Source organism: Peromyscus eremicus, chromosome 6, assembly GCF_949786415.1.
Source record: "Peromyscus eremicus chromosome 6, PerEre_H2_v1, whole genome shotgun sequence".
In the NCBI taxonomy this organism is placed as follows: domain Eukaryota; kingdom Metazoa; phylum Chordata; class Mammalia; order Rodentia; family Cricetidae; genus Peromyscus; species Peromyscus eremicus.
The window spans coordinates 69,302,536-69,330,528 of record NC_081421.1 but is presented as its reverse complement, the minus strand read 5'-3'; the positions used below and the strand labels follow the sequence as shown (position 1 = coordinate 69,330,528).

Below are 27,993 nucleotides of genomic sequence, written 5' to 3'. Positions count from 1 at the left end.
TGTGGGAATCGCTCCGCGGGCAGTCAGCCGGTTAATCTTTAGGGTCTGGCTGCGCATGCGCCTCGCCGCCGGCACAAGGATACCGCGGCTGCGCGGCCGCGGCCCCGCCTTCCCTGGTCACGTGCTATGGGGACCGCAGCGTGGCGGCGGCTGTGGCAGTAGCGACGGCGGGCCGTAGGGCGACCGGAAGGTTTCCGGTTCCGGTGTAACGTTCGGGCTCCGTCTCAGGGGCTGAAGTTTGTGAGGTGAGTAGTGGCCCCGCACCCCGAGAGGCTAGCCTTCGGTCCGAGCGGCTGGACAGGGCTCAGTCCGAGGGGAGGACCGGGCGGGAGTCCTCGGCGGGAAGCAGGCTGAGAGGAGCGCCCGGTCCTTTGGGGGGAACGAGACCGAATGGGCTTGCTGGAGGAAAAGGGCGGGGGCGGGAAGAGCAGGGTGGGCAGACCGGTGAGGAGTTAGGTCGGACTCGGTGGGGCGGGGGCCAGTTGGAAAAATCAGCAAAGATGGAAGCATTGGGGTACCAGGGGCTTAGAGCTCAGTAGAGTAAGGGATTCCTTCGGAAGCTGGGATTCTGCTACCTGCTCATTCATAAGAGAGCGTTCTGCCTTCCTCGGCTCCCTCCAACCCCCCCCCCCCCCCACCGACGCTGCCGCCTCTTCGCTGTTAGGATTGAACATTTGGTTAGTGGCAACTCTGGTAACTGAAACTTTCTTATCCATTGACTGTCTCGTTTGCACATTTATGAAGCATCGGGTCGAATTTGAAGACATCCATTTGTTGGCATAGTGCTTGGGCGCACATCCAGTCTGATAGCATGCTTCACCTATTTGGCTTTTGAAATCGCTTACACTTTCTAGCCTATTTTTCAATTGTAGTGGGTTGTAAGTCCCATTAACATGAGGAATCTTGACTATCTTGATCACTGCTGTATGTGTCCTTACATGCAGTAAGTATTCTGTTCGACAATAGTTACTTAAGTATTTATTGAATGGAATGCTATGTCAAATGTTGCCATTTTCTAAGATGAGTAAACTGAGGCTCTGGGGAATTAACTTATTTGCCTAAGGGCTTATAAATAGTGGTGCTTAGTATATATACTATCTGTTCAGTGAGCTTTTTTCTCCGCTCTTGTTAGTGCTTGTGTTTGCTTTCTTTTTCATAGGCAGTAAGTATACTATCTCATGATGACCCAAAAAAAACGCTATCACAGGATTATTCATAAAACGTGTTACTGAGGCACAGCCTTCCAGCTTCATTCAGATATATCAAAGTTAATACTACATGGTGGCAGATCTTATGAGAAATCAATCTGTCAAGAGTGTAGGAGCTAATTAGACTGCATCTTTCTGTTTTATGACAAGGTCTCCTGTAGCCAAGGGTGAGTTTGAACTCTGTAGCCAAGGTTAGACCTGAATTCCTGATTCTCCTGTCTTTACCTCCCTTGTGCTGGGATTACAGGCTTGTATGATCTAGATGTCTTTAAACATCTTGGAAGGGACTGGAGAGATGGCTTAGTGGTTAAGAGCACTGGCTCTTCTTCCAGAGGACCCAGGTTCAATTCCCAGCACCCACATAGCAGCTTATAGCTGCCTGTAATTCTGCCTCCAGGGGATCCGACACCCTCACACAGACATAACATACATGTAGGCAAAACACCATTGTACATGAAGTAAAAATAAATAGAAGGGAAGTTTTCTCTATGCTTGTGAGGATGTTTGAGATTTAAAACTTGTGTTTTACCCAAATGTAAGCATGAGTAGTGTTGAAATTTTTATACCAGCTTGCGTTAAGTAGTAGAAGTTTGTTGTGGAGAGTTTAGCACTAATAAGTAAAAGAATAAAAATGAGGAGGGAGAGAATTTGAAAACATGAATAGCCTTTTTCTGAGTTTAGGGTTTATTCTCATTAAGTCAGCTGACAAGTCCTATAGAGTACGATATTGAATTATTGATGTATAGAATGCACACCACCGTGAATAAAACTACAGAGAAATGTAGCAGCATTCTTAAGGATTATGAGATTTTAACACAGGAGGACTGACTTGGATAAGCCATCTTTTGCACCCCTTAGAAAAGTCTTGGGTCAGAGCTTCCAGAAGTAGAAGAAATAGTAAAGTTGACTTCTAGATTGATTCTTTAAATGTTCTGTTTGTCTGTCCTTTGTATAACAGGGTCAGGAGTTAGAACTCATTCCTCAGACTAGGTTATTCCTAGTTTGTTTATTCTTCAGATAGCATTGATGACTGATTCTGAATTAGAATTAAAACATCAAATGAATGAGGCATGGTGGTGTATTCCCAGAACCCCTCACTGGGCAAGCAGAGGCAGGAAGAGTGCGAGTGTTAAGTTCCACATGAGCTGCATAGTGAGAGCCTATCTCAGACACCAAACAAGCTAATGGACAGCTTCCTTCTGCTTTGAAGCTTGGTTTGGGGAAGCATTTCCCTTCCTATGAATTGTAGTGACATGACTAGGGGTTGAAAATGGGATGGAGAAAGCACTCCTTCCTGTTCTACTAACTAGTATCCTGACTTGTTTATTTCCCTTCTCTGACTCTTGCTTGCTTTATTTTTAGGTGTAGTATTTCGTCCCATTTGAGCTGTCATTCTCCTTCCCCCCCAAAATGGCGCTGTCTAAGCGGGAGCTGGATGAGCTGAAGCCATGGATAGAGAAGACAGTGAAGAGAGTGCTGGGCTTCTCAGAGCCCACGGTGGTCACGGCGGCGTTGAACTGTGTGGGGAAGGGCATGGATAAGAAGAAGGCGGCTGGTATGTACCCTTCGGAGTCTTCTGACTTAAGGGGTGGATTCGTTCCAAACATTGACTTGAACTTCTCCAGATTGTCTCTATTGGGAGCAAATCAAAGAAAGGTCAGACTAGTGAACCTCTCCTCACCCCCACCATACCCCCTTTTTGTTTGGTTTGGTTTTGTTTGGTTTTGTTTTGGGGAGACAAGGACTTCTGTGTAGCCTTGTCTGGTCTGGAACTTGCTGGGTAGACCAGGCTAGCCTTGAACTCAGAGATCCACTTGCTTCTGCCTCATGAGTGCTAGGATTAAAGGTGTGTACTAGCCCCACCCCCTTTTTAAAGACAGAGACTCATGGAGCCCAGCCTGGCTTCCAACTCACTATGTAGCTGAGGATGGCCTAATACTTATGGTTCGCGTCTCTGCATGAACAGTTCTCAACCTGTGGGTCTCGACCCCACAGGGGTCATATATCAGATATCCTGCACATCATATATTAACATTATAATTCATAACAGCAAAATTACAGTTATGAAGTAGCAGTGAAATAATTTTATGGTTGGAAGTCACAACATGAGGAACTGTACTAAAGGGTCCCAGCCTTAGGAAGGTTGAGAACCACTGCTCTACATCCTGAATTCTGGGATATGAGCATGCACCACACCTGGCTTATGCAGTGCTGGAGATGGAGGAAACCAGGACCTAGGCAAGCACTCTACCAACTGAGCCACGTCCTTTCCTTATTTTTTCTTCTGTTACAATGGGAAGAGTGTAAATAACCAATCTTTTTCTCTCTCATTATTTGTGGCACATTATGAATCACAGTCTTTGGCCACCATACCAAGTCACATAAGTTTGCTTAGGAAACACTCTGCAGTCAAATAGCCTGATATGATTGACATCTCAGAGTGTGGAAGTCTTATCAGAAATGTGGAAAGGTGCAGGGAGGTAGGTTTCTAGTAGTCTTCTATGATTTGTTGTGTAGGAAAAGTTAAGGTGATAGTTATCTTAAACTGTTTTTAGGGTGCTGGGGATTAGACCAAAGCCCTTGTGCCTGCCAAGCAAGTTCTCTTCCACAGAGCTACATTCCCAGCCTCATTTTCAACTCTGATACCCAGTTTAAGCAGATTTCTCTGGCTATACTGCTTTCTGCTCCAAAAAAATTAGAACCTTTTACCTCATAGAGCAGAGTCATTAAGTATATCAGAAACTGGGAATTCCAAAAAGAAAATTATTTGCTTAGTTATTAAGAAAACAGGATTTCACTATTTAGCCCTAATTGGCCTCTGTCTCCTGAGTATTGGGATTAAAGACATATGTTTTTATTTTTTATGTGTATGAGTGTTTCATTTACATTTATGTATATGCCCCAGAAGTGTGCAGGTAGCTAGCAAGAGTCAGATGGAGTTACAACAGACAGTTGTGAGCCACCATGTGGGTACTGGGAATCAAATGTAGGTGCTCTGGAAAAGCAGCTCATGCTCTTAACTGATAAACCATCTCTTGAGCCCCTACAGTTTATGGTGTGTGTAGCGGGGGAGGGAGGGTGGGAGAGTGGGAGAGAAGATGCCCTCAGAGGGATTAGAGTCCCCTGAGGTCATAGGCAGTTGTCAGCAGCTCATTGTGGATTCTGGGTACCAAACTTGGGTCCTCTGCAAGAGCAGTATCTTAACCATTTTTCTAGTTCCCTACGGAGAAGTTCTTAAAACATTTTTATTTTCCCTGAGCTGGAGAGATGGCTCAGTGGTTAAGAGCACTGGCTGCACTTGTGGCAGACCCAGTTCAATTACCAGCACCCACATGTCAGCTAACAACCATCTAACTCCAGTTCAAGGGATCCAGTGCTGTCTTCTGGACTCCTTGCGCATGCAGCATGTGGTGACTGTGCAGTCAAAGCGTAAGATTACCTTAAAAAAAAAACCTTTTTCCTTCCTATTCTTTTTTTCTCCTCTCCTATTCTAGTTTGTTGTTTATTACATGTTTGGTATTGGACTATATACTTTTACCTTTTCAATCTTCGACCTCTTTTTCTTGTCAGATCACCTGAAACCTTTTCTTGATGACTCTACTCTCCGATTTGTGGATAAGCTGTTTGAGGCTGTGGAGGAAGGCCGAAGCTCTAGACATTCCAAGTCTAGCAGTGACAGGAGCAGAAAACGAGAATTAAAGGTAGGTTGCGGTCACTATCTAATAAGCTCAGGAGTATTTGGAATAAGAAATGTGCTGAGCTTACCTGCTTACACTTTGACATCTACTATTAGAACGCCTAGTGTTGGGGCTAGGGTTAGAGCTCAGTAATAGAGTGCTTGCCCGGCATGCATGAGGCCCTGGGCTCAATTCCAGTACTGCAACGAATAAAGAGTTAAAAACAACAACCAAATAGAACACTGAGTGTTCAAGAGGGATCCTCAGACATTAAAGTAGAAGAGTAGGATTTGTGTTATCACCATCTTTCGATTATGAGCACAGTTTATTTGAAATAGTCCAAAGAAGTAATTGATAACTTTGTCCTTTTTTTCATACATCGTTTAATTCTCAACATTCCCTCTTTACTACTACCTATAAATTGATTGCTCTAAGAATCTTGGGTTGCTTAAAGTCTAGTAAGTTGCTTCAAGATGTCTCCACTGCTTCCTGACTGTAGATTCTTACTCATTAATAGAGATTTCTGTTTAATGTACTTGTAGATAAGAGGCCTGAAACCAACTGCCATGTAGTCTACATTTGTTGTACGCCCTACTGAGGGTCACTGACCCCAGGAGTGGGATGTGTAAAAGAGTTAGAAATACTCCCTTTTTATTCTGTGGTTGCTGTGCAGTCATGGCCTTGTTATTTTGAGCAGTGTCAAGTAGCTGACCTCTTATCTTAGGTCCCTAATGTAGCCAATTTCTCTGTCTGACTTCCCTTTGTCTCTCTTGGGTTTTTGGTTGGTTGTTCTGAGATAGGGTCTTACTATATAACTAGCTCAGCCTTTCCTGGACTGTGATGCTCCAAGTGCTAGGGTTATAGGTGTGTACCACCATGATCAGCTTGTCTTTGTTTTTAATAAGCTTTCTTTTGATTAGGGTTTTTTAAAGATTCATTTTAAACTTTTTGTTTATGTATGTGTATGCACACAGGTGCCCATAAAGGTCAGAAGAGGGTGTCAAATCTCTTGGGGCTTGAGTTACAGGTGGTTGTGAGCCACTACAGAAGTGCTAGGAACCAGATTAGTCCCTGGAAGAACAGTCCTCACTCTTAACCTCTCAGTCATCTCTCCGGCCCTTGTTTGGGATTTTTGAGACAAGCTCTTGCCACCGATCCCAGGCTGACCTCAAATTCAGAGGTTCTGGCCCAGCCTCCTGAGTGCCGAGATCCTAAGCATGTACCATCATCCTCACTCTGAAGTGTTTTTGATACCTTGAATATCAGTTGCTTGTCGTGAGACACAAAAAAATATAAGCAGTGTCTTCCTGGGGCCCGTGGCCATGTTATAAGACCAAGAAATAATAGAAATTCCTTTCCCTTTTGTTTTTATGGCATTATAGAGTGATCAGAGAAATCAGACATAGTCCTTGCCTGAAATCAGTCTGCAATTTAGAAGTAAGGAGTTGCAATAAATCAGCCACAGATCATAAAATCTGAGTAGCAGTTTTGTATAAATATTAGAACTGACTATAGAATTTCAGACTTGTGTTAAACTTGAGAGGGATGGTTAGTCCACGTACTGTACAGATCAACACAGTAAAGATTATATTATGATAGTACATGCCACTGTCAGTGCCAAGCTCACACTCTGAATGAGTTGACTACATTGGGTGGGATAGTAGAAATGGTTTCTTGAGGGAGATATCTAGATAGCATGGGATATGGGTCCCATTTTTGGTCCATTCAAGTCCCCACTCCACACAATATATTATGGGAGAGTCCTTTTTCTTGAACTGTAGGAGTTCCAGGAAGCGCTCGCCCCTGGCTGAGGATATGTCCTTGCAAAACACGAGCCCTCCTAGTGAAGAGGGGATGTCACCCAAAGCCTACCACCGGTGTGTACATTTGCTTTTTCCCATTGTCCCTTCCAGTTGGCCACTCTTGGTCCTATTAAATTCATTTTGCAAATTAGTCAACATATTTGAGTTCCCATTGTATGATAAGAAGAAAATGTTATTGGGGAATACTAAAAAAGATCAAGCCTCTTTTCTGGAAGAACTTAGATTTTAATTGGGAGAAAGTACTACCTAACACTTGGCAAACAGTGTCAGCAATGTAATAATGTAATCTAATATGAACAAGCTGTAAGTGCCTAAGAGGATGTGAAAGAACAGTTTGATCAGAGTGGGATGAGATAATGAGGAAAACTTCCTGGAGGAGGTGAGTTTTAGACAGGATTTGTGGGAAAGGATTTGGAGAAAGAGCACTACAATGTAGGCAGTAGCATTGGCGAAGATCTGGAGATGGGAACGTTTATAAGAACATGGGGATGCAATTTGCTTGAATGGGATAGAAGAGTGATGAAGTTGGGTGAAATGTTCCACTTGGTGGAGAATCTAGAAGACCCTTTCAAAGTTATTTAAAAGATTGTGTCGTATTCCCTGGGAAAAACACAAGATGCTAGTAGGGTCGGGATGGTTCTTCCCTTTTTCCCCTAGAGAGGGATACAATTCTTCTTTCATCTTGGGTTCCTTTAGGAGGTGTTTGGTGATGACTCTGAGATCTCAAAGGAATCGTCAGGGGTAAAGAAGCGGCGAATACCCCGTTTTGAGGAAGTAGAAGAGGAGCCAGAGGTGATCCCTGGGCCTCCATCAGAAAGCCCTGGCATGCTAACAAAGCTCCAGGTTAGTTAAAAGAAGCAAAGTGATTTTGTGAGTTGAAAACAAAAGACACATGGGTCCATGTTCACTGTGAACTTGATGTGAATCAGTGTTAACCATTTGGGGAACTTTTATTTCCTACTTTATATTTTAATAGTCCTTGGTTTGGTCAGAAATAGTCCAGCTCAAGATGATTGAAATTGTAATGATTGAGCAGCTAGTGCATTACCTCACTGTTTGCCCAATTGTCTGCTTCATGATCATTGGGAAAATTAATGAAACGATAGCCCTGGGCTTGACTGTGTCCTTTCTGAGACAAGGTCTTACTATTTAGCCCTCACTGGCCTGTGATTCACTGTATGTGGAACAGACTGGACTCAAATTCACAGAGATCTGCCTGCCTCTACCTCCCAAGTGCTGAGATAAAGGTCTATGCCAACATGCCTTGCTCTGGTAAACATAATTTTTAAAAATAATACGTATTTATTTTATTTTATGTCTGTGTGCCTAAGTATGTATATGTGTACCATGTTCATGCAGGAGCCTGTGGCAATTAGAAGTGTCAGATCCACTAGAACTAGTTAGAGACAGTTGTGGGCCACCGTGATGGTCCTGGAGACTGATCTCGGGTCCTCTACAAGGGCAGTTGGTGCTTTAGCTCCTAACCGTCTCTCCAACCCTGCCCCCTGTAATGTAATAATTTGGTAGGAAGTGTGCGTGCACTACTTTCCCCCTTTCAGATTCTTGGGAGGTTAAGATATTAGTAGTTTCCAACGTAATACAGGCAGGAGGTAGCACAGTTTTAAACTCATATTGTCTGAGTCTCAGTCACCATAATGTGGACTACCTAATATACCAGTCCTACCTTGGGGGCAAAAGATTGAAAAACTCTCGTGCTTAATTTGTATAGGCTTATCTTTACTAAATTTTCTAGTCTATGGTGCAGGGTGTGGGTGTGTGTGTAGACATTCACGAACTCTTAGGTCTCTAGAACTGAATGCTTTTTTTTTTTTTTTTTTTGGAAACATTGATTGGAGAAATTAATCTTCCAATTTTCCTCTGGAGAACAGATCAAACAGATGATGGAGGCAGCGACACGACAGATTGAGGAGAGGAAAAAACAGCTGAGCTTCATCAGCCCCCCTACACCTCAGGTACTATGTCCAGGTTACTCTGAAAACAACAGTTAGCACAGATTTGTTGTCATTCAGTCCGTGAGAGTCCAGAAAGTGCCACAATCTACGATGGTGTGTATATATCTGTGCCTATCTATCTCAAACCCTTTAATCTCTATCTTATAGCCAAAGACACCTTCTTCTTCCCAACCAGAGCGACTTCCAATTGGCAACACTATTCAGCCCTCCCAGGCCGCTACTTTTATGAATGATGCCATTGAGAAGGCAAGGAAAGCAGCTGAACTACAAGCCCGAATCCAAGCCCAGCTGGCTTTGAAGCCAGGGCTTATTGGTAATGCCAACATGGTGGGCCTGGCTAATCTCCATGCCATGGGCATAGCTCCACCGTGAGTATCTTTCACAGAATACTTTATCACTCCTGAAATTTTATTTATTTATTTGTTTATTTATTTTGGTTTTTTGAGACAAGGTTTCTCTGTGTATTCCTGGCTATCCTGGAACTCGCTCTATAGACCAGGCTGGCCTGGAACTCAGAGATCCGCTTGCCTCTGCCTCCCAAGTGCTGGGGATTAAAGGCGTGTGCCATTACCCCCTGGCTCACTTCTGAAATTTTAGGAGTAGTAAATTAAAGGAAATTTACTTGAATGTTACTGATTCCCCCAAAGAACATTAAATAATTTCTTACCATTTCGTATTTTTAATATGTGATCTAAATATCAGTTACATTTATTTTTAGCTTTGTTATATATATTGTTGTCTGTTTATAACTGGTAGAACTAAAATAATATTTTTTGGCTAATATTGGAGGTAAGAATAGAATCGGGTTTCTGGACTTACCACTCGAGAGCTTTAGCCATTACACAGTATTGAGTGAGACCAGATGTTAGACTTGGGTGAGACGTGGCAGCACATACCTGCAATTCTATTACTCAAGGAGGGAGAGGCAAGAAGAGTGAGGTAAATATGAATCTAGCCTAGTCTACATAACAAGTTCTAGGCCAGCCAGGACTGCATAGCAAGACCCTGTCTTGTTTGTGATTGGTCTGGCATCCTAAAACTGATTGAAGAATTTAGGAGCAGATGTTAGAAGTGTCTTCCAGTAATAGAACATTTGGCTAGCATGCAGGAGGCCCTGGGTTCTTAATCCATAGTACCACAATCACCACCACAAAAACAGAAGTGTGGGGAGTGGGGCTGGAGAGATGGCTCAGCGGTTAAAAGCACTGACTGTTCTACCAGAGGGCCCAAGTTCAATGCCTAGCATCCACCTGGCAGCTCACAATTGTCTATAATTCCAACTCCAGGGGACCTGACTCTCTCACACAGACAGACATACATGTAGGCCAAGCACCATTGCATATGAAATCATGGGGGGTGGAGGGGTTTGGCAGAAAGGTGGCTTAGTAGTTATTAAAAGCACTTGCTGCTATTCCAGAGGACCAGGGTTTGGTTCCCAGCACCCACAAGTTGGCTAATGGCCATCTCTAAGTCCAGTTCCAGATGACCTGAAAATAAATTTAAGAAAAGAATTTAGGAATAATAAGACTAGATAACAAAATTTTCTCAGCATGATTTTAGAATTAATTTCATTTGAGTATGCCCTGTATCCAGATACTCAGTTTGATATATTTTTTGTGGACTTTTTCCCTCAGTGCTGGGGTTGGAGCCCAAGGACTTGAATGTGCTAGGCAAGTGCTCTAATGGTGAGATACAGCCCCAGCCTGGTTTGTGTTTTAGCTAGAAAAACTGAACTAATTTCCTTTGTTATTGTTTTCTTTTGAGCTTTATTTATTTTACATGTATGAGTGTTTGCCTGCATATATATCTGTGTAGTACATGGGTACCTGGTGTCCTCAGAGGTCAGAAGAGGGCATTGGATTCCCTGGACCGTTGGTGGTCAAGTTACAGACCATTGAACACCAAGAGGATGCTGGAAAAAAGCCCCAGTCCCACTGCTAGAGCAGCAGGTGCTCTCAACTGCTGAGCCATCTCTTCAGTCCCACCCTTGGTGTTTTTAAATCCAGATTTTAGTAAGCACTAAGGGGGTCGGTCGACCTCCCTAAAAGTACTTTACACAGTTGTCTTTGTAGGCTGGTTTCTCTTATTTCCTGTGGGGTTTGCTTGCTTTAATGTTCCGTGGTAGGATTTATTTCTTTGTGGACTGTGTTTTCAGGAAAGTAGAGTTAAAGGATCAAACTAAACCTACACCCCTGATCCTGGATGAGCAAGGTCGGACTGTAGATGCAACAGGCAAGGAGATCGAGCTGACACATCGGATGCCCACCCTCAAGGCGAATATTCGAGCTGTCAAGAGGGAACAGTTCAAGCAGCAACTCAAAGAGAAGCCATCAGAAGACATGGAATCTAATACCTTTTTTGACCCCCGAGTTTCAATTGCCCCTTCCCAGCGCCAAAGACGCACTTTTAAATTCCATGACAAGGGCAAATTTGAAAAGATTGCTCAACGATTACGGACAAAGGTAATTTAGACGTTAAGACGCTGTCAGCTTCTATATTTGGGGGAATTAGATACATAATTTCAAACAATGAGTGATTGATTTAAGTGCTATATTCCTAGAATATTTGATGTTTAGCATATTTCTCTTCCTGACTACTTTCTGCTTGTATAGAAATTTTTCCCATAGACTGACAGTTGAGGAAAACAATTAAAAAACATTGTCTTGACTTCTTTTAGTGAAAGATAGCCCGGTGTTTAAGTTTACTACGTAAAATCCATGTACTTAGGAAAGTTGAAGTGACTGCATAGTTAGTTACATTGACCTTTTTGTCTTCTCAGAGTGAGGTGTTCATAGAATTCCACTAATGTGTATCTGCTGCAAACACTGTAGAGTGAAGGGAGAGAGGTAGAGTGAACGTGTAAATAAAATGAGTAAAGAAATCAAATAAAGCAGAATTACTCTCTTTCAGAAGTCATGAATTCATTGCATTGGATATAAAGATTTTAACAAGGGGGATTTTTAGATTTGTGACTTTCCATTGCTCCAGCTTACCTTCCTGTTTTGTGTTATCTTGCTTTTAGGCTCAGTTGGAGAAGCTGCAAGCAGAGATTTCACAGGCTGCTAGAAAAACAGGCATTCATACTTCGACTAGGCTTGCCCTCATTGCTCCTAAGAAGGAGCTAAAGGAAGGCGATATCCCTGAAATTGAGTGGTGGGACTCTTACATCATACCCAATGGCTTTGACCTGTGAGTTTGTTAGTTCCTACTAGAAAGATGGTACATACGCGTTAAATAACACTTTCAATCCAAAGGAAATAGATAACTGCACAAACATATATTCTCAGACTTTCTTGAGTTATTTTTAGCTTTGGGGTTAGTGCACCAGAATCAGATAAACAACACAAGAGTGAGTCTGCAGAACATGTATCTATCTACTTCTTTATTTTTCAGTGCTCGGAGATGAACTCAGGACCCATTTTCTTTTGACACCTTTTAGGGTTTTACATTTTTTTCCTTACTGTATTCTATATATTTTACATGTTTGTAAAGATCCAGTTACAGGGCTAGGGACCTGTAGTTCAGTGGTTGAACTTGCCTAGTATGTAGAAGGCACTTGTGCAGGTGAGCACATGCCACTGCACATATGTAGAGGTCAGCGACAATTTATGGAGTCAGTTTTTCTCTCCACATTGTTGAGGAGGTCTCTCTTTACTTCCACTGTGTCACAGGTAGGATTTTGCCAGCCTATTTTTTTCCTCTACTCCCGTCTCGCAGGAGTGTTGGATTTCAGGTGTGTGCCACCACAATTAGCTTTTTTCCCAAGACTTATTTTTATTGTACGTGTATGAGTTTTTTGCCTAACTAGCTTGCAGGTGTATGTATGTGCACCACATGTTTGCCTAGTCGAGGCCAGAAAAGTGTCAGATGCCCTGGACCTGGAGTTATAGCTGTTTACAAGTCGTTGTGTGGGTGCTGGGAACTGAACCCAAGTCCTCTGGAAAAGCAGAAATGCTCTCAACCACCAAGCCATCTCTGTAGTTGTCAGTCCTCTTGCTTTATTTTATAACTGATTTCTTTTCTTTGTTTGTTTGATTTTTGTTGTTGTTGTTTTATTTTGTTTGTTTGTTTGGTTGGTTGGTTGGTTGGTTTAGTTTGGTTTTGTGTTTTTTGAGACGAGGTTTCTCTGTAACAGCTCTAGCTGTCCTGGAACTCACATTGAAGACCAGGCTGGCCTTGAGCTCATAGAGATCCACCTGTCTCGGCCTCCCAAGTGCTGGGATTAAAGGAGTGCGCCACCGTACCTGGCTTTATTCCTTTTATTTTGCAGCTCCCCCACCCCCACCCCAGGGGATCTCACTATGTAGCCATGGCTGGCCTGGAACTCAAAGACATCCACCTGCCTCTGTCTCCTGGCATCTTTTTGAAGTATTAGTAATTGAACCCAGAACCTTACATAGTTTAAGTAAGTGCTTTATCATTGAGCTATATCCCTACCTAGTTCTTAATTGATGGGTGGAATAATAAAGCTTTATTAGCATAGACTGGGGAGCTTGTTCAGTTGGTAAAATACTACTTGCTGTTAGGCATTAGGACCTGAATTCAACAGTTAAAAAGCCAGGTACGGGGACCCAGAAATTAAGAGTACCTGTTGCTCTCCCAGGGAACCTAGGTTCAGTTCCCAGCATCCACAGGATGGCCTACAACCACCTGCAATTTCAGCTCTAGGATATCTGACTCCCTCCTCTGAGCTCTGTAGGTACCAACACATGGTGTACATACATAAATGCATGCAGGACACAAAACACATTAAATAAAAATAAAACAAAGCCAGGCCGTGATGGCATAGGCCTTTAATCCCAGCACTCGGGAGGCAGAGCCAGGTGGATCTCTGTGAGTTCGAGGCCAGCCTGGTCTACAGAGTGAGATCCAGGACAGCCAGCACAAGAGCCTGTGCTTATGTGTGCCAGGCATGGTATAATGGTAGAAGCTGGTGATCCCAGCACTAGGAAGGACAGGGACAGGAGGATCCTTCTAGCTACTGGCAAGCCAGTCTAACCAAATAAGCAAGGTCTAGATCCAACGGGTGGAGTTGCCTCAAAAAATAATGGCGAATAGTTGAAAAAGGTACTCGATGTCAACCTCTGGCCTCCCCTTATGTGTACACACACACACAACATAACATACACATGAACATGGACATAGACAAAAACTTTTTTGGAGAACTTTGTTCATCATTCTGATATATGACTTTAGGAGTGTGTGTCTTTTTTTTTTTTTTTTTTTTTTTTTTTAACCGTTTGTCAGCCTGTTTCTTAGTAACTCCTTGTTACTAATAAGAAAATATGCTTGGAGCTGGGCGTTGATGGCATACATCTTTAATCCCAGCACTCGGGAGGCGGAGCCAGGCTGATCTCTGTGAGTTTGAGGCCAGGACAGGCACCAAAACTACACAGAGAAACCCTGTCTCGAAAAAACAAAGAAAATAGCTTGGGACTGGAGAAATGGCTGTGTAGTTAGGAGCACTGGCTGCTCTTCCAAAGAACCCAGATTCAGTTCCCAGCACCTGCTTGGCAGCTTACAATTGTTTGTAACTCCAGCTCTCTGGATCTGTGTAAAGGATCTGGTGCCCATACACAGACATACATGCAGGCAAAATACCATTGTACATAAAATAACAATAAATCAGAAAAGGCAAATATACTGCCTGTCTGGGTATTAGGGTTCGTACCGAGATTAGGAATGACTAGTATGGAGAACATGTCCAATTTTTTTGAGACCCTTTTTTCTCAGTTTGAAAATAATGTGTAACCTAAGTACCTGGTATAGGTAGTATGTAATAAATACACTAGAACAGATATTTTTCTCATTGTGTCCCTAAGCTACTCTTGATATCATCTCTACCCACATATCTTGTTTTTTCTTCTTCCTCCAATTTTAGTACAGAGGAAAATCCCAAGAGAGAAGATTATTTTGGAATCACAAATCTTGTTGAACATCCAGCCCAGCTTAACCCTCCAGGTAATGTATATATTATCTAATAGGGTATGATTATCCAGTATTACAGATTATGATTCTAGAGCAGCATTAGCCAATAGAACTTTATACAGAATGGATGAGTTCTTTACCTGTACTTCCAACCTGTAGCCACTGTCCACATGTGATTGTTGTGCACTTGAAAACTGAATTGCATTAATGAAGCTGAAAGCCTTGTATTAAGTTAAATAATACAGCCTGCTAATGACTCCTGGGCAGTGTGGAGATCAGTAATCATCAAATCAAGGCCTCGTCTGCAGTTGGCATCGCTGGTAGAATCACAAGTTGGACTTTTGTCATTATGCTACTCTACAACCATTGAAAACTGTCCATCTGTCGTCATTTTGGTGTTGCTTTTATTATTTATTTATTTATTTTGGTGGTTTGTTTGTTTGTTTGTTTTAAAGAAAGGTCTCACTGTGTAGCCTTTCTGGCCTGGGCCTCACTATGTGGACCAGGCTGACCTGGTACTTGTAGATATCCTCCTGCCTCTGCCTCCTGAAGGCTGGGATTAAAGGTGTGAGCCACCAGGCCCCTGAATCTCCCCTTGCTGTGTATTTTGGTTGTTTTCCTACCCTGGCTTCCTTTAGCATTGTTAGCATTAAAATCTAACTAACTCTTCGGATGCCCTTCAGAAGCACCATTCCATTACTTGTGCTGTTTATTATCAAGTGCAAGCCTGTTTGTTCCTGTGCCTGGGTCAGGGTAAGGGTGTGGAGTGGTGAAGAGTCTGCTGGAGACGCAAAGGTGTCTTAGGCTAAGAAACTGAAAAATGGGAGATGTATGCTAATTCACTCACTTCCCCAAATCATCACGAATTTCTTTGGGCAATTTTCCTAGTAATGGCCACCATGTGTGTATGCATGTAGACACACAAATGCCACAGCACTCATGTGGAAGTCAGTGTACAACTTGTGAATCACATGTTGCTGGTTCCCATTTGTGATCTTTGGCTTTATTCAATCTTTTTTTCCTTACTTTTTTTTTTTTAAATTAGTAAAAGTCTGTTAGTTCAGTCAAAAGAGATAGGTAGTTTAACCAGGTATGTTAGTACATGCCTATAAACCCACCACTGTGGAGATTTGTGATTCAGTGCAAGCATGGGATACATATGAAGACCCTGTCTCAAAAAGGTGAGGTTTTTTTTGTTGTTTACTTGAGTGAAGTGTGTAGTTAGTTTAAGGTAGAGACAGCAGAGGTTGTAGTTGTGGCTGTTTTCCATAGTTGAATGTCTTCAGTAAGTCACTTGGAGCATTGAGAATTTTCTCATAGAACAGCTGGATAAGCCTTCTTTAAAAGTTAGGTGCTTACTGAGGCCTGGCAGTGGTGGTGCACACCTTTAATGGGAGGCAGAGGCAGGTGGATCTGAGTTTGAGGCCAGCCTGGTTGTTGGAGTGAGGTCCAGGACAGCCAAGGATACACAGAGAAACTCTGTCTGCAAAACCCAAAAACCAAACAGAAGTTCTCTGCTTTCTAGCTGGGCATATGGCATATGCTGTTGTAATTCTAGCATCAAGGAGGCTGATGCAGGTAATTGCTTCCAAGTTTGAGGCCAAGCTGGGATGCATAGAAAGACCCTGTCTCAAACATGAAAAACCAGAAGAGAGTTAATGTAGGTCCTCAAGGATTTTAATTCTTTCCCAGGATGAATTGAGATAATGCCATAGTGGCAAATTCACTTGACGATAATTCCAATATGTTCATAAAAATATATTGACACCATAAGATAAAGGTCAGATATCTCTTGTCTAAAGTGCTTGGGACAAAAGTGTTTCAGATGCTAATTTTTCATACTTTGAGGTTTGCATAGCATTTGAACATTTCTGATGTGGAATAGTAATTAGTAATAGTCAAAAGGTTTTCATTTCAAGGGCAAGAGGGTGGCTCATCAGGTAAAGCATTTGCTGCATAAATATAAGAACTGGAGTTTGGATCCTAAGTGCCTGCATAAATGCCGAGCAGGTGTGGGGGCCTGTTTGTGGTCCCCAGGAGGCTGAGATGTATCGGGGACTAAAGGGGTCCAGCCCCTTGAGAGTCCTCTCCCAGAGTCCGGGAAGAATCTACAACCAGCTGATAATTAATCTTTGATAAAAAGAAATGAATCTATGTACACGAAACTCCTTAGTTCATATACTTTATTATTCTGTGATAGTTCTCTCTCTACACAGCTTCTATTCTGCTCTCATGTCTAGCTCCTTTCTTGCCTGATTTCTCTATATTTATCTACTGTCCCTTCTAGGTTCTATCTTAATTCCTTCATCTAGTTCTGTCCCTTCTGGGTTCTCATCTATCTAGTTCTTTCCCCTATCAGCTCCTCTCCCGTCTCCTTCTCTCTCATCTGGCTCTTCCTCATCTTGTTCTTCCCCATCTGGCTCTTCCTCATCTTCCATCTCGTTCCTGTAGCCCTCTCTTTTAGCCCTTCAATCTAGTTCTTCCCCATCTCAGTTTGTTCCTCTCAAGTTCTTACCCATCTAGTTCTTCCATTCTCTTTTCTCTTCTCTGTCCCCTCGTGCCCTGGGAGTATATATACACTTACAAGTAGTATTCCCTTAGCAGTGCAAAGCCAGGCTTCCAGGGTCAAATGGAGGGTGATCAGAATCACACAGAGAGGCAATAACTGTTAATTATCATTTGCAACCCCAAAGGGAAGTGACCAATGGGGAAATGAATTAACTAAAGGCTAAATTCGGGTAATATCTAAGAAGAGGAAATCTTATGTGCTCAACTATAGTCTTAAACGTGATTAGTAGAAAATGTTAAGAATCTATAAGTTGCTAGGTCAATGGAAGAAAATAAAACTGTCTTCTTTTTTTCCTGTGGCTCCTATCTGTCCAAGCTATCTGCCGTTTTTCTGCAGGGTGGGGGAAAGTGTGCTCGGTCGCTAGGCAACCTGTGTACAGCTAGATGCCTCTGGTGATAGTTAAAGGGAGATCTGGAACTAGAGGTAAGATTTGGGAAAGGAGGAAGTAAAGCTTAATTGGCATATCCGCCAGGCCTTCTCACATGGGTAGCCTGGATGCTTAAGTCTGTTCTTAGAAAGTACGGAGGTATCTCTGATAAGGTCCTTTCCTCCATCTGGGGATGGACCTGGCCGGATGCTGCCAATGGTGATAATTACAGGGAGGCTTGAACTGGGGTTCGGGCTGAGCATAGCTGTCAGCACAGAAGGTTATCTAAATATTCCTAGAAGTGGTTAGGTAAGGAGTTAGCAGTCTATAAAGTTAGTAAGGCTGTAAGAAAGGAGGGTCCGAGCTGAATTGTGTAAAACTATTACTTAACATCCACCTGACCTAGGTGGTGTCTCCTTGTGGAATTTACCTTAAATCGGGAGACTTGCATGTGGACTGTTATTACTGCTAGTTCTTGAAAGTGGCCAAGGGAGATATCTGATTCCAGAGAAAGCCTTTCCTGAGGCTGTTCTCCAAATACCTGGAATGTGTATGTCCAGAGAGTGATCAGTCCACACTGTTAGCCCTTCTTGGGGAAAAGTCAATTGGGAAAACTATGAAGGCACACATGATTTTCATAACAGAATACAGCTGATATATAATAAGCCAAGTAATACCAAAACTCCTTGGGATTTGGCTTCCTCTGGAGGAATTCCCTGATTCTTCCAGGTAGTGACTTTGCCATAACCAGCTGAGTTCTTATGATATATTCCTGCGGCCCGCAGCAGAGGTGATCCCCAGAGTCTTAGTCAGAGAAGATACCAGGCGACCTCCGGTGTACACACACAGCAGACACGTATGGATGTGCGTGTGTGCCCCCCTAGATTGGATCCCCAGCCCTGCATAAACCACGTGTGATGCCATACACTGGAATTCCAGCACTCAGAAAGTAGGGAGACAAGAATGTTAGAAGTTCAGGTCATCCTCAGATACATGCTGAATTTCAGGCCAGCTCATGTACACAAAACCCTGTTTAAAAAAACATTTTAGATTTTGGAGTATTGAAGTGTTTAAGTGTTAAGATTAGGGACATTCGGCCGGGCGGTGGTGGCGCACGCCTTTAATACCAGCACTCGGGAGGCAGAGCCAGGCGGATCTCTGTGAGTTCGAGGCCAGCCTGGGCTACCAAGTGAGTCCCAGGAAAGGCGCAAAAGCTACACAGAGAAACCTTGTCTCGAAAAACCAAAAAAAAAAAAAAAAAAAAAAAAAGATTAGGGACATTCAACCTATAATACAAGTTAAAATCAGGGACTCAGCTTCATCAGAGTCTATTAAACTGTCATAAGTATGTATCAGAGGAATGTGACTTTTTGTTTTTTTTTAACTGTTGAGTAAGCATGCTTTGAGAGTAAAGGGAATTTTATTTTATTTTATTTTATTTTATTTTTAAAGATTCATTTTACCATCAAGCCCATTGGTTCAGTTGGGTAGACTGTGTCAGTAAAGATTTATCTTTTATTAAGAGTAAATGGGCCGGGCAGTGGTGGCGCACACCTTTAATCCCAGCACTTGGGAGGCAGAGGTAGGCGGATCTCTGTGAGTTCGAGGCCAGCTTGGTCTATTGAGCGAGATCCAGGAAAGGCGCAAAGCTACACAGAGAAACCCTGTCTCGAAAAAAACCAAAAAAAAAAAAAAAAAAGAGTGAATGGTGTGTGTCTGTGTGTTGTGTCTGTTTGGAGATGGTATGTATGTTCAGATGCCCTCAGTGGTCAGAAGCTGGAGCTACAAGTGGTTGTGAGCCACCCAATGTAGGTGCGATAAACCAAACTTGGGTCCTCTGGAAGAGCATTATGCACTTTTTGTTTGTTTGTTTTTGAAGACAAGGTTTCTCTGTGTATCCCTGTCTGTCATGGAACTCACTCTGTAGACCAGGCTGGCATCAAAATCGCAGAGATCCACCTGCCTCTGCCTCCTGAGTGCTGGGCTTAAAGGCAAACTTTTTGTTTGTTTGTTTGTTTGTTTGTTTGTTTTTGTTTTTTTGAGGTGGGGTTTCTATGTTTAAACAGCCCTGGCTGTCCTAGAACTTGCTTTGTAGACCAGGCTCACCTCTAACTCAGATCCATCTGCCTCTGCCTCCAGAGTGCTGGGATTAAAGGTGTGCACCATCATGCCCGGCATGGTGCACTTTTTTAAAAAATAAATTTATTGGGCTGGAGAGGTGGCTCATGGTTAAGAGCACTGTCTGCTCTTCCGGAGGTCCCAGGTTCAATTCCCAGCACCCATGTGGCAGCTTACAACTGTCTGTAACTCTAGCTCCAGCGTATTTGACGCCCTCACACAGACATAAATATAGGCAAAATACCAAAGAACATAAAGTAAAGATGAATTTAAAAAAAAAAAAATTATTTAGGTGTGCGGGAGAGGAGTTTTGGGGGTGGTGTGTGTGTATGTGTGTGTGTGTACACCATATATATTTTACTGTTGTTCCATCAGTTTTGAGGTGGGAGCAGCAGGACTCTGAGTTCAAGACCAGCCTGGGCCATAAAGCCAGACTGTCTGAACCTCTCCCTCAAATTGTTTGTCGTTACGGTTCTTCTCAGTGATGGGTGCTCATCTAACTCCTTCTATAGTCTTAGGCTTTCGTTTTTCTTTCTCATAGTCGACAACGATACACCAGTTACCCTTGGGGTCTATCTTACAAAAAAGGAACAGAAGAAACTTCGGAGGCAAACGAGGAGGGAAGCACAAAAGGAGCTACAGGAGAAAGTCAGGCTAGGTCTGATGCCTCCTCCAGAACCCAAAGGTACGTGTCTAGCTGGCCCTGCTACCACCGTAAAGTAAGTCAGTCGGGTCCTTTTTCCACCTAGAGGCACTTTAACTGGGTGTGGTGGGGGGTGGGGTGGTTTCTCTGAATCATTCACAGGTGGTTGTTGTTGTTGTTGTTGTTGTTGTTGTTTTGAATCTATGCTGTGTTTCCTTATGACAGATTAACACATTCTGTTATAGAAGTCATTTAGAGTTTATTTTTAAGCATTATTTGCTGTATTGACTCTCCAGAGTTTACTGAAAGGATGTTAGTCTTACTGAAAGTTTACTGAAAGGATCCTAGTCTTAAAATTCATGAAGACAGCCAGGCGGTGATGGCGCACACCTTTAATCCCACCACAGGCAGAGGCAGGGAGATCTCTGGCCAGCTTGGTCTACAGAGTGAGTTCCAAAACAGCCAGGGCTACATAGGAAAACTCTGTCTAGAAAAACAAAACAAAAATCATGAAGATAATAGTTGTAGTATTTGTGGGACTTTATACATAATTCTTAGTATATAGACAGGCATGATGGCACTGGTAATCCTAGGTCTTGGGACAGTGAGACAGGAGGATCTCATGTTCCAGACTAACCTGTATTATACAGGAAGTTCCAGGCCTGTCTGAGCTGTATAGTGAGACCCTATCTCAGAAAAGGAAAATGGGTGATGGCACACGCCTTTAATCCCAGCACTTGGGAGGCAGAGCCAGGAGGATCTCTGTGAGTTGAGGAGACATGGTTGTGAACACCTTTAATCCCAGGAATCAAGAGGCAGAGGCTAGCCTCGTCTACAGTCTACAGAGAGAGTTCTGGGACAGCCATGGCTACATAGAAAAAGACCCTGTCTCAAAAAAATAAAGACTTTTAAAAAATGAACCAATAGAAATACAGAGCTGAGCATGGTGACACTCATCTGTGTTCCCACTATGTGAGAGTCTGGGGCTGGGGGGGGGGGGGGGGGGATTTGATGCCAGCCAAGGCTGTGTAGGGAGGCCCTGTCTCAAGAAAACAAAAACAGAGACTAGAGAGACGGCTCAGCGGTTAAGAGCACTGCCACTCTTGGAGAGGACTTAGATTCAGTTCCCAGCATCCCGATGGCAATTTCAAACCATCTCTAACTCCAGTTTCAGAGGATCTGATGCCTTCTAGACTCCATAAGCACTGTGCACACATGGTGTGCTAACATGCACACAGGCAACACATTCCTATACATAAAATAAGACTAAAGTCTTTTGGGGGATGGGGGCCAGTTCAAGACAGGGTTTCTGTGTACCCCTGGATGTCCTGAACTCGCTCTGTAGAGAGATCTGCCTGCCTGTCTCCCAAGGGCTGAGATTAAAAGCATATGCCACCACTACCTGGCTTATAAGGTTTTTTTTGTTTTGTTTTGTTTTTTAATGCTGATGAATGAATTTTTTACCATGCTTTTTCATGGTAAAAAAAATTACTGAATTTTTTTAGATAGTTTGACCTTCTACAAAATCTGAGTTAACTGAGTGGGATTTTCAAGGTAGAAATTATTGTAGAAAGTGAATTTGAGTAGAGATTTGAAATAAGCAATGTTTGTGTGCAGAAAACAACGAAAAACAGATTGTCCTACCTAGACAAATAACTTAGGAGATTGATTGCTGTCCTCTCTCCGTGTAGTGAGAATCTCAAATTTAATGCGAGTATTAGGAACAGAAGCAGTCCAAGACCCTACGAAGGTAGAAGCTCACGTCAGAGCTCAGATGGCAAAGAGACAGAAGTAAGTGTGGTGGGTCGGGGGGCCGGACACTGCCTTTCCAGACCCTCCAGGGTCCGTATTGGAGGGGGGGAGAGTCCTCCGTTGCTCTCTCTCTCCCTTAGCCCTGCCTCTGACCTGCAATGCCTTTCTCACTTGTGGATGTCCTTCCTGTCACGACAGAGCGCACGAAGAGGCCAACGCTGCCCGGAAACTTACAGCAGAACAGAGAAAGGTCAAGAAAATTAAAAAGCTTAAAGAAGACATTTCACAGGGGGTGCACATATCTGTGTATAGGTAGGTGTCCACATAGACAACTGTCCCTAAAGTTTGTGACTTTTTTGAGACAGGGTCTCTCTACATAGTCCCAGCTGTCCTGGAACCCACTGTGTAGACAAAGCTGGCCCTGAACTCAAATCCACCTGCCTCTGCTTCCACAGGCCTGATATTAAAGGTGTGCTCCATCACACCCTCTTTGCACCTGAATTCTCAGTATCTTCCCAATGTTTAAGGCAGAATCACTATGGTCTTAAAGCATACCTACCACATTATTCATCCTTTGTGAAGTATAAAATACCCAATTTCGGGGGCTGGAGAGATGGCTCAGTGGTTAAGAGCACCGACTGCTCTCCCAGAGGTCCTGAGTTCAATTCCTAGCAACCACATGGTGGCTCACAGCCATCTGTAATGAGATCTAGTGCCCTCTTCTGGCCTGCAGAGACACATTCAGGCAGAATACTGTATACATAATAAATAAATACATCTTAAAAAAAATTACCTAATTTCTCTAGAAAGCATTAATTTTTGTTTGGTTGTTCATTTTTTGGGGGGTGGGGGGAGATAGGGTTTCTTTGTGTAACAGCTCTGGCTGTCCTGAGCTTTAACTTTTTTTTTTCTTCAGTATTATGTCTTTATCCTGATGTACTATAGTAAGCCTTTCATCCTCACTCCAGAATATATTTTTACTCCGGAAATATATTTTTCCTTTTGTATTGATTTCATGTCTTAATTTTATTCTTCTAGGTTAGCTCATGTGTGCCTTCTATTTTTTAGATGTGCTTATTTCTATTAACTTGTTCTTTATCAGAAGAGGTGCATTATTACAACACTGGTGTTTATTCATATTAAAATTTTTGGACCAGATGGGATGGTGCAAACCTGTAATTCCAGCACTTTGGAAAAGCAAGATAGTTTCGAACTTGAAGCTAACCTGTGCTAGCAAGTTTGGGGCTGGTCCAGACTGGAAAACAACAAGACAAATTCTAATAAAATAGAGGAGCACTTTACTGAAAGAGTCCCTCCCTATTCTCCTATCTCTTAGACTGCTGTCTATAGGTAATTACTACTTACAGTTTTTGATGTCTTGGCTAGAAAAATTTCATGAATATATGGCATTTACATTATAGGCATCTAGAGGGGACAGAATTTAATGCTTTTTATACTTTCTGGAACAATGAACTTATAAATACTTTTGGATGATAGTAAGTACCTCTCCTTCATTCATAGAGTAAATTCTAACTACTTAATATGAAAAAATAATGGACTAGTACTTGGGAGGCAGATGCAGGCAATCTCTTGAGTTCAAGGCTAGCTTGGTCTACATAGTGAGTTCCAGACCAGCCAGACCTACATAATGAGATCCTGTCTTCAAAAAAAGAAAGAAAGAAGTGTATTTACAAGAGAGTAGAAATACAGTTCTGTGTTCAAGGTCTTGATTTTAGAAAGATGAACATTTTAGATCCCTCTTTATTTGACATTCCATTCAGGCAGCTTTGTTGGTAAACTGAAGATGTAACTAAAATTTCCCTCCTCTAGAGTTCGAAATTTGAGCAACCCAGCCAAGAAGTTCAAGATTGAGGCCAATGCTGGGCAGCTGTACCTGACAGGGGTGGTGGTGCTGCACAAGGATGTCAACGTGGTGGTAGTAGAAGGGGGTGAGTGTGCAAAGCATTAAGAGAAACTGTCCCTAGACAGCCCTGACCCTAAAGTGATAGCATTGAGGGGACATCCGTGAGTCTGATGTGTGTCCGTTTCTTTGTGTGCCGGAGTAGAAGGCCACACGTTGGTTCCCAGAGTTAGTTCACCTACCCAGTCCTGTCTGAGCGTCAGACAAGCCGGAGGTTCTTTCTACTGCAGTCTTTGCAACTCTCTCAAATTCTCCTTCCAGGCCCCAAGGCCCAGAAGAAGTTTAAGCGTCTCATGCTACATCGGATAAAGTGGGATGAACAGACATCTAACACGAAGGGAGATGGTGAATTGGGGTTAGAAGGATTAAATGGGAGAGCTGGGGGAGGCGGGGTAACAATTCTGTCTGTCCCTCTTGCACACTTCTGAAATGCTGTAGTGTTCAAGAATTTCAGACAGGCTTACTTGATTTTGTTTGGCTGTGTTTTTGTGAGACAAGGTCTCACTGTATAGCTCTGGCTGACCTCAAACTCCTAAGATCCACCTGCCTCTGCTTTCTGAGCACTAGGATTAAAGGGGTGTGCCACCCGCCCAGCTAGGCTGACTTAACTTAGACAGTACTGCTGAGTGCTTATGTGCTCTTTATTGCATTGTCATACAAACTGGTATTAAAATTATTCTTTCACATACCCTTTAAGGATTTTCTCCCAGCTGGCTTCCCTCTCTGTCTTGATTGTAAGTTCTGATTATAAGAGTATATTTAGCCAGGCGGTGGTGGCGCACGCCTTTAATCCCAGCACTCAGGAGGCAGAGCCAGGCGGATCTCTGTGAGTTCGAGGCCAGCCTGGTCTACAAAGCGAGATCCAGGAAAGGCGCAAAGCTACACAGAGAAACCCTGTCTTGAAAAACCAAAAAAAAAAAAAAGAGTATATTTAAAGTCAGCAAGCTATGCATTCATGTATACAGTGTCTATCCTGTGTTATTCTTTAGTCAAAAGTTTCTTGTTAGCTGTGGCATGGTGGTCCACACATGTAATCCCACCACTTAAGAGGATTTCCTGGGAGCTCAAGGCCATTATGTAGCAATTTTAAAGCAGCCTAGGCTACATGAGTTCCATCTTTTAAAAAAGTTGCTGTTTTTAATTGCTCAAGAGCTACTGGTATCCACCCATAACCCAGCACTCAGAATATGGAGGTAGGAAGATCTTGGCTTTGAAACTACTGAGGACACATGCCAATTTAACACAGATATGGACTGCATACAGAGACCCTATCTTCCCCACCCCCACCCCCAAAAAAATTTAAAGTATTGACTGTATAAAAACAGATTTTCAGAAAGCTGTTGTTGAGCAGCTCCCTGCTTTAATCAGGAAAACATACTTTGGGTTTTATTGTTTTGAGACAGGATCTAACTATGTAGCCCTAGATGGTCTGCAACTTTGTATATAGACCTAACTGGCCTCATACTCAGCAGAGGTCTATCTTCCTCTGCCTCCCAAATGCTAGGATTAAAGGCATAGGTCATCATGCTAGGCCACAGAAAAGATACTTTGGAGCTAGGGCTGTAGTTTAGTGGTTAAGCATTTGTCTGCTGTGTTCAAAGCCCTGGACATTGGGCTGGGGGGCGAGGCAGTGAAGAAAGAAGAGATATTTAGTGAGGTATGATTGCTGAAGCTTGTAATCCAGCATTCAGTAGACTGAGTCAGGTGGGTGGTCTCAAATTGAAGGCCAGCTGAAACTACAGGCCTTTAAAAAAAAAAGAAAGAAAGAAAAAAGCCTGGTGGTGGTGGCACGCTCCTTTAATCCTAGCATTTGGCTTGGAAGGCAGAGTAGGTGATCTCTGTCAGTTGGAGGCCAGCCCGGTCTATATAGTGAGACCCTATCTCAACAAATAAAACAAAGATTGAGCTCTTTTGTCTTTTCCAGATGATGAGGAATCTGATGAAGAAGCTGTGAAGAAAACCAACAAATGTGTGCTAGTATGGGAGGTTGGTAATCTTTGTAAAATGGTGAAGTAGAAAGTTAGCTGGAACATTTAGAGCTACTTTTAGTATATACCAACTGAAAAAAGTATGGAAAATGCTGTGTTAGGAATACAAATTCTCAATTGGAAATTACATACTTCCAAGCCTGAACGTGAGAGGGGAGTAAATTATGTTTTCCCCCTGGGTGTAGTGAAACATGCACTAGATCTAAGAAGCTGATGGTGGATGGGTGGGGCCTGGGAGTGTAGCCCAGTGACAGGGTGCTTATCTAACATGCATTAGATCCCGAGTTAGATCCTCAGCTCAGCAGCAAAACAACCAGGGTGATGGCAGAGTGCCAGCTTTGATTTGAGTCAGACAGTGTCAGAGTCCATTGCCAGAGCTGTGAAATAGGGGTGTTATTTGATCTCCCTGATTTGTTGGTGTAGTTGAGAATAAATTAAAGCAGGCCCAAATTCAACTCCCTATACTCACATTGGGAGTGCTTACAACCTCCTGTAACTCCAGCTCTAAGGGGTCTGACCTCTTAGCTCTGACAGATATCTATACTCACTTGAACACATAAACACATTTTTAAAAAAGATTGATATATTTTTGTGTATGCGTGCTTTGCCTGCATGTATATATATATTTGTATGTATCTACATCACATGCATGCCTTAAATGCCCATAGAAGCCAGAAGAGATTGTCAGATCCTCTGAAACTGGAGTTAAAGATGGTTGTGAGCCATGATGTGGGTGTTTGGAACAGAACCTGGGTCCTCTGCAAGAATAGCAATTGCTCTTAACTCCTGAGACATCTCTCCAATCCCCAATTTTTTATTTTAATCTTTAAAAAAGAGTTTTTAAGGCTAGTAAGTAATGTTACTCAGTATAGAGTGCTTGCCTTTCATGTCTGACACCATAGGTTCAATCCCCAGTACTGTAAAAACAAAACCACAAAAGTTGTTTTAGTCTCTGGTTCTAAAAACAGTAACAACAACAAAGAAAAAGAAACAAACAAAAAACCCCAGAAGTCCTTATATATAATCATGCAAATATCTAAGACATAGGGTTATAATTTTTTTATCATAGAATCATATTTCAGTGAGGCATATTGCTACACAAATGTTATTAGGTATTTTAAAAGAATATTATGTCAGCCGGGCGGTGGTGGCGAACGCCTTTAATCCTAGCACTTGGGAGGCAAAGGCAGGCGGATCTCTGTGAGTTCGAGGCCAGCCTGGGCTACCAAGTGAGTTCCAGGAAAGGCGCAAAGCTACACAGAGAAACCCTGTCTCGAAAAACCAAAAAAAAAAGAATATTATGTCAGCTGGTGAGTGGTGGCACACACCTTAAATTCCCATGCTCAGGGGCAAAAGCAGGGGGATCTCAAGGCCAGCCTGGTCTACAGAACAAGTTCCAGGACAGCCAAGGCTACACAGAGAAACCCTGTCGCAGAAAAAAGAGAAAAAAGACTATTATGTCTATTTAAGTAAGTTGAAGTGGTAGAGTGCTTGCCTAACATGAATAAGGCACTAAATTCAATTCCCAACACTGGAAAAGGGGTAAAATAGAAAGCTTATTGAAATTCTTGTCTCTCCTGGGCATGATGGTGCATTAGGATGTTGAGGTAGGATTTCTAATTCAAGGGCAGTGTGGTCTAGTAGCAAGTTAGACTTTTCAAATACATAAAGTTTTACTTGATCCCTAGGGTACAGCCAAAGACCGGAGCTTTGGAGAGATGAAGTTTAAACAGTGCCCTACAGAGAACATGGCTCGTGAGCATTTCAAAAAGCATGGGGCCGAACACTACTGGGACCTTGCACTGAGTGAATCTGTGTTGGAGTCCACTGACTGAGACTACTGCTAGCCCTAGATCTCCTTCGCCTTCGTCTCTTCCGTCTTCCCACTTCCCAACCTTCCCTCACCTTGTGTGATCTCAGAACTGTGCCAGGCAGTCGCTGGGGCAAAGAGACTACCTTGTTTACCCAGTCAGCCTGGCGCTACCCCTCATCCTTATGTGCATATGATTAAAGAGTTATTTTTAAA

General features: G+C 42.8%; 1 protein-coding gene across 2 annotated transcripts; it reads left to right on the top strand.

The window, feature by feature from the left end:
* Positions 1-115: 115 nt before the first annotated feature.
* Positions 116-27,993, top strand: Prpf3 (pre-mRNA processing factor 3). Of its 2 annotated transcripts, XM_059265881.1 has the most exons (16): positions 116-245; positions 2,571-2,763; positions 4,779-4,909; positions 7,405-7,551; positions 8,598-8,681; positions 8,829-9,049; positions 10,837-11,143; positions 11,704-11,870; positions 14,563-14,642; positions 20,205-20,348; positions 21,998-22,097; positions 22,257-22,370; positions 23,889-24,007; positions 24,241-24,324; positions 25,904-25,965; positions 27,656-27,993. In XM_059265881.1, the coding sequence occupies exons 2-16, from the start codon at positions 2,619-2,621 to the stop codon at positions 27,800-27,802; spliced, it is 2,052 nt and encodes a 683-aa protein (XP_059121864.1). In that variant the 5' UTR covers positions 116-245; positions 2,571-2,618; the 3' UTR covers positions 27,803-27,993. The 2 variants fall into 2 exon arrangements, with proteins under 2 accessions (XP_059121864.1, XP_059121865.1); XM_059265882.1 differs by lacking the exons at positions 116-245; positions 2,571-2,763 and adding an exon at positions 6,667-6,762 and having other exon boundaries at positions 4,811-4,909.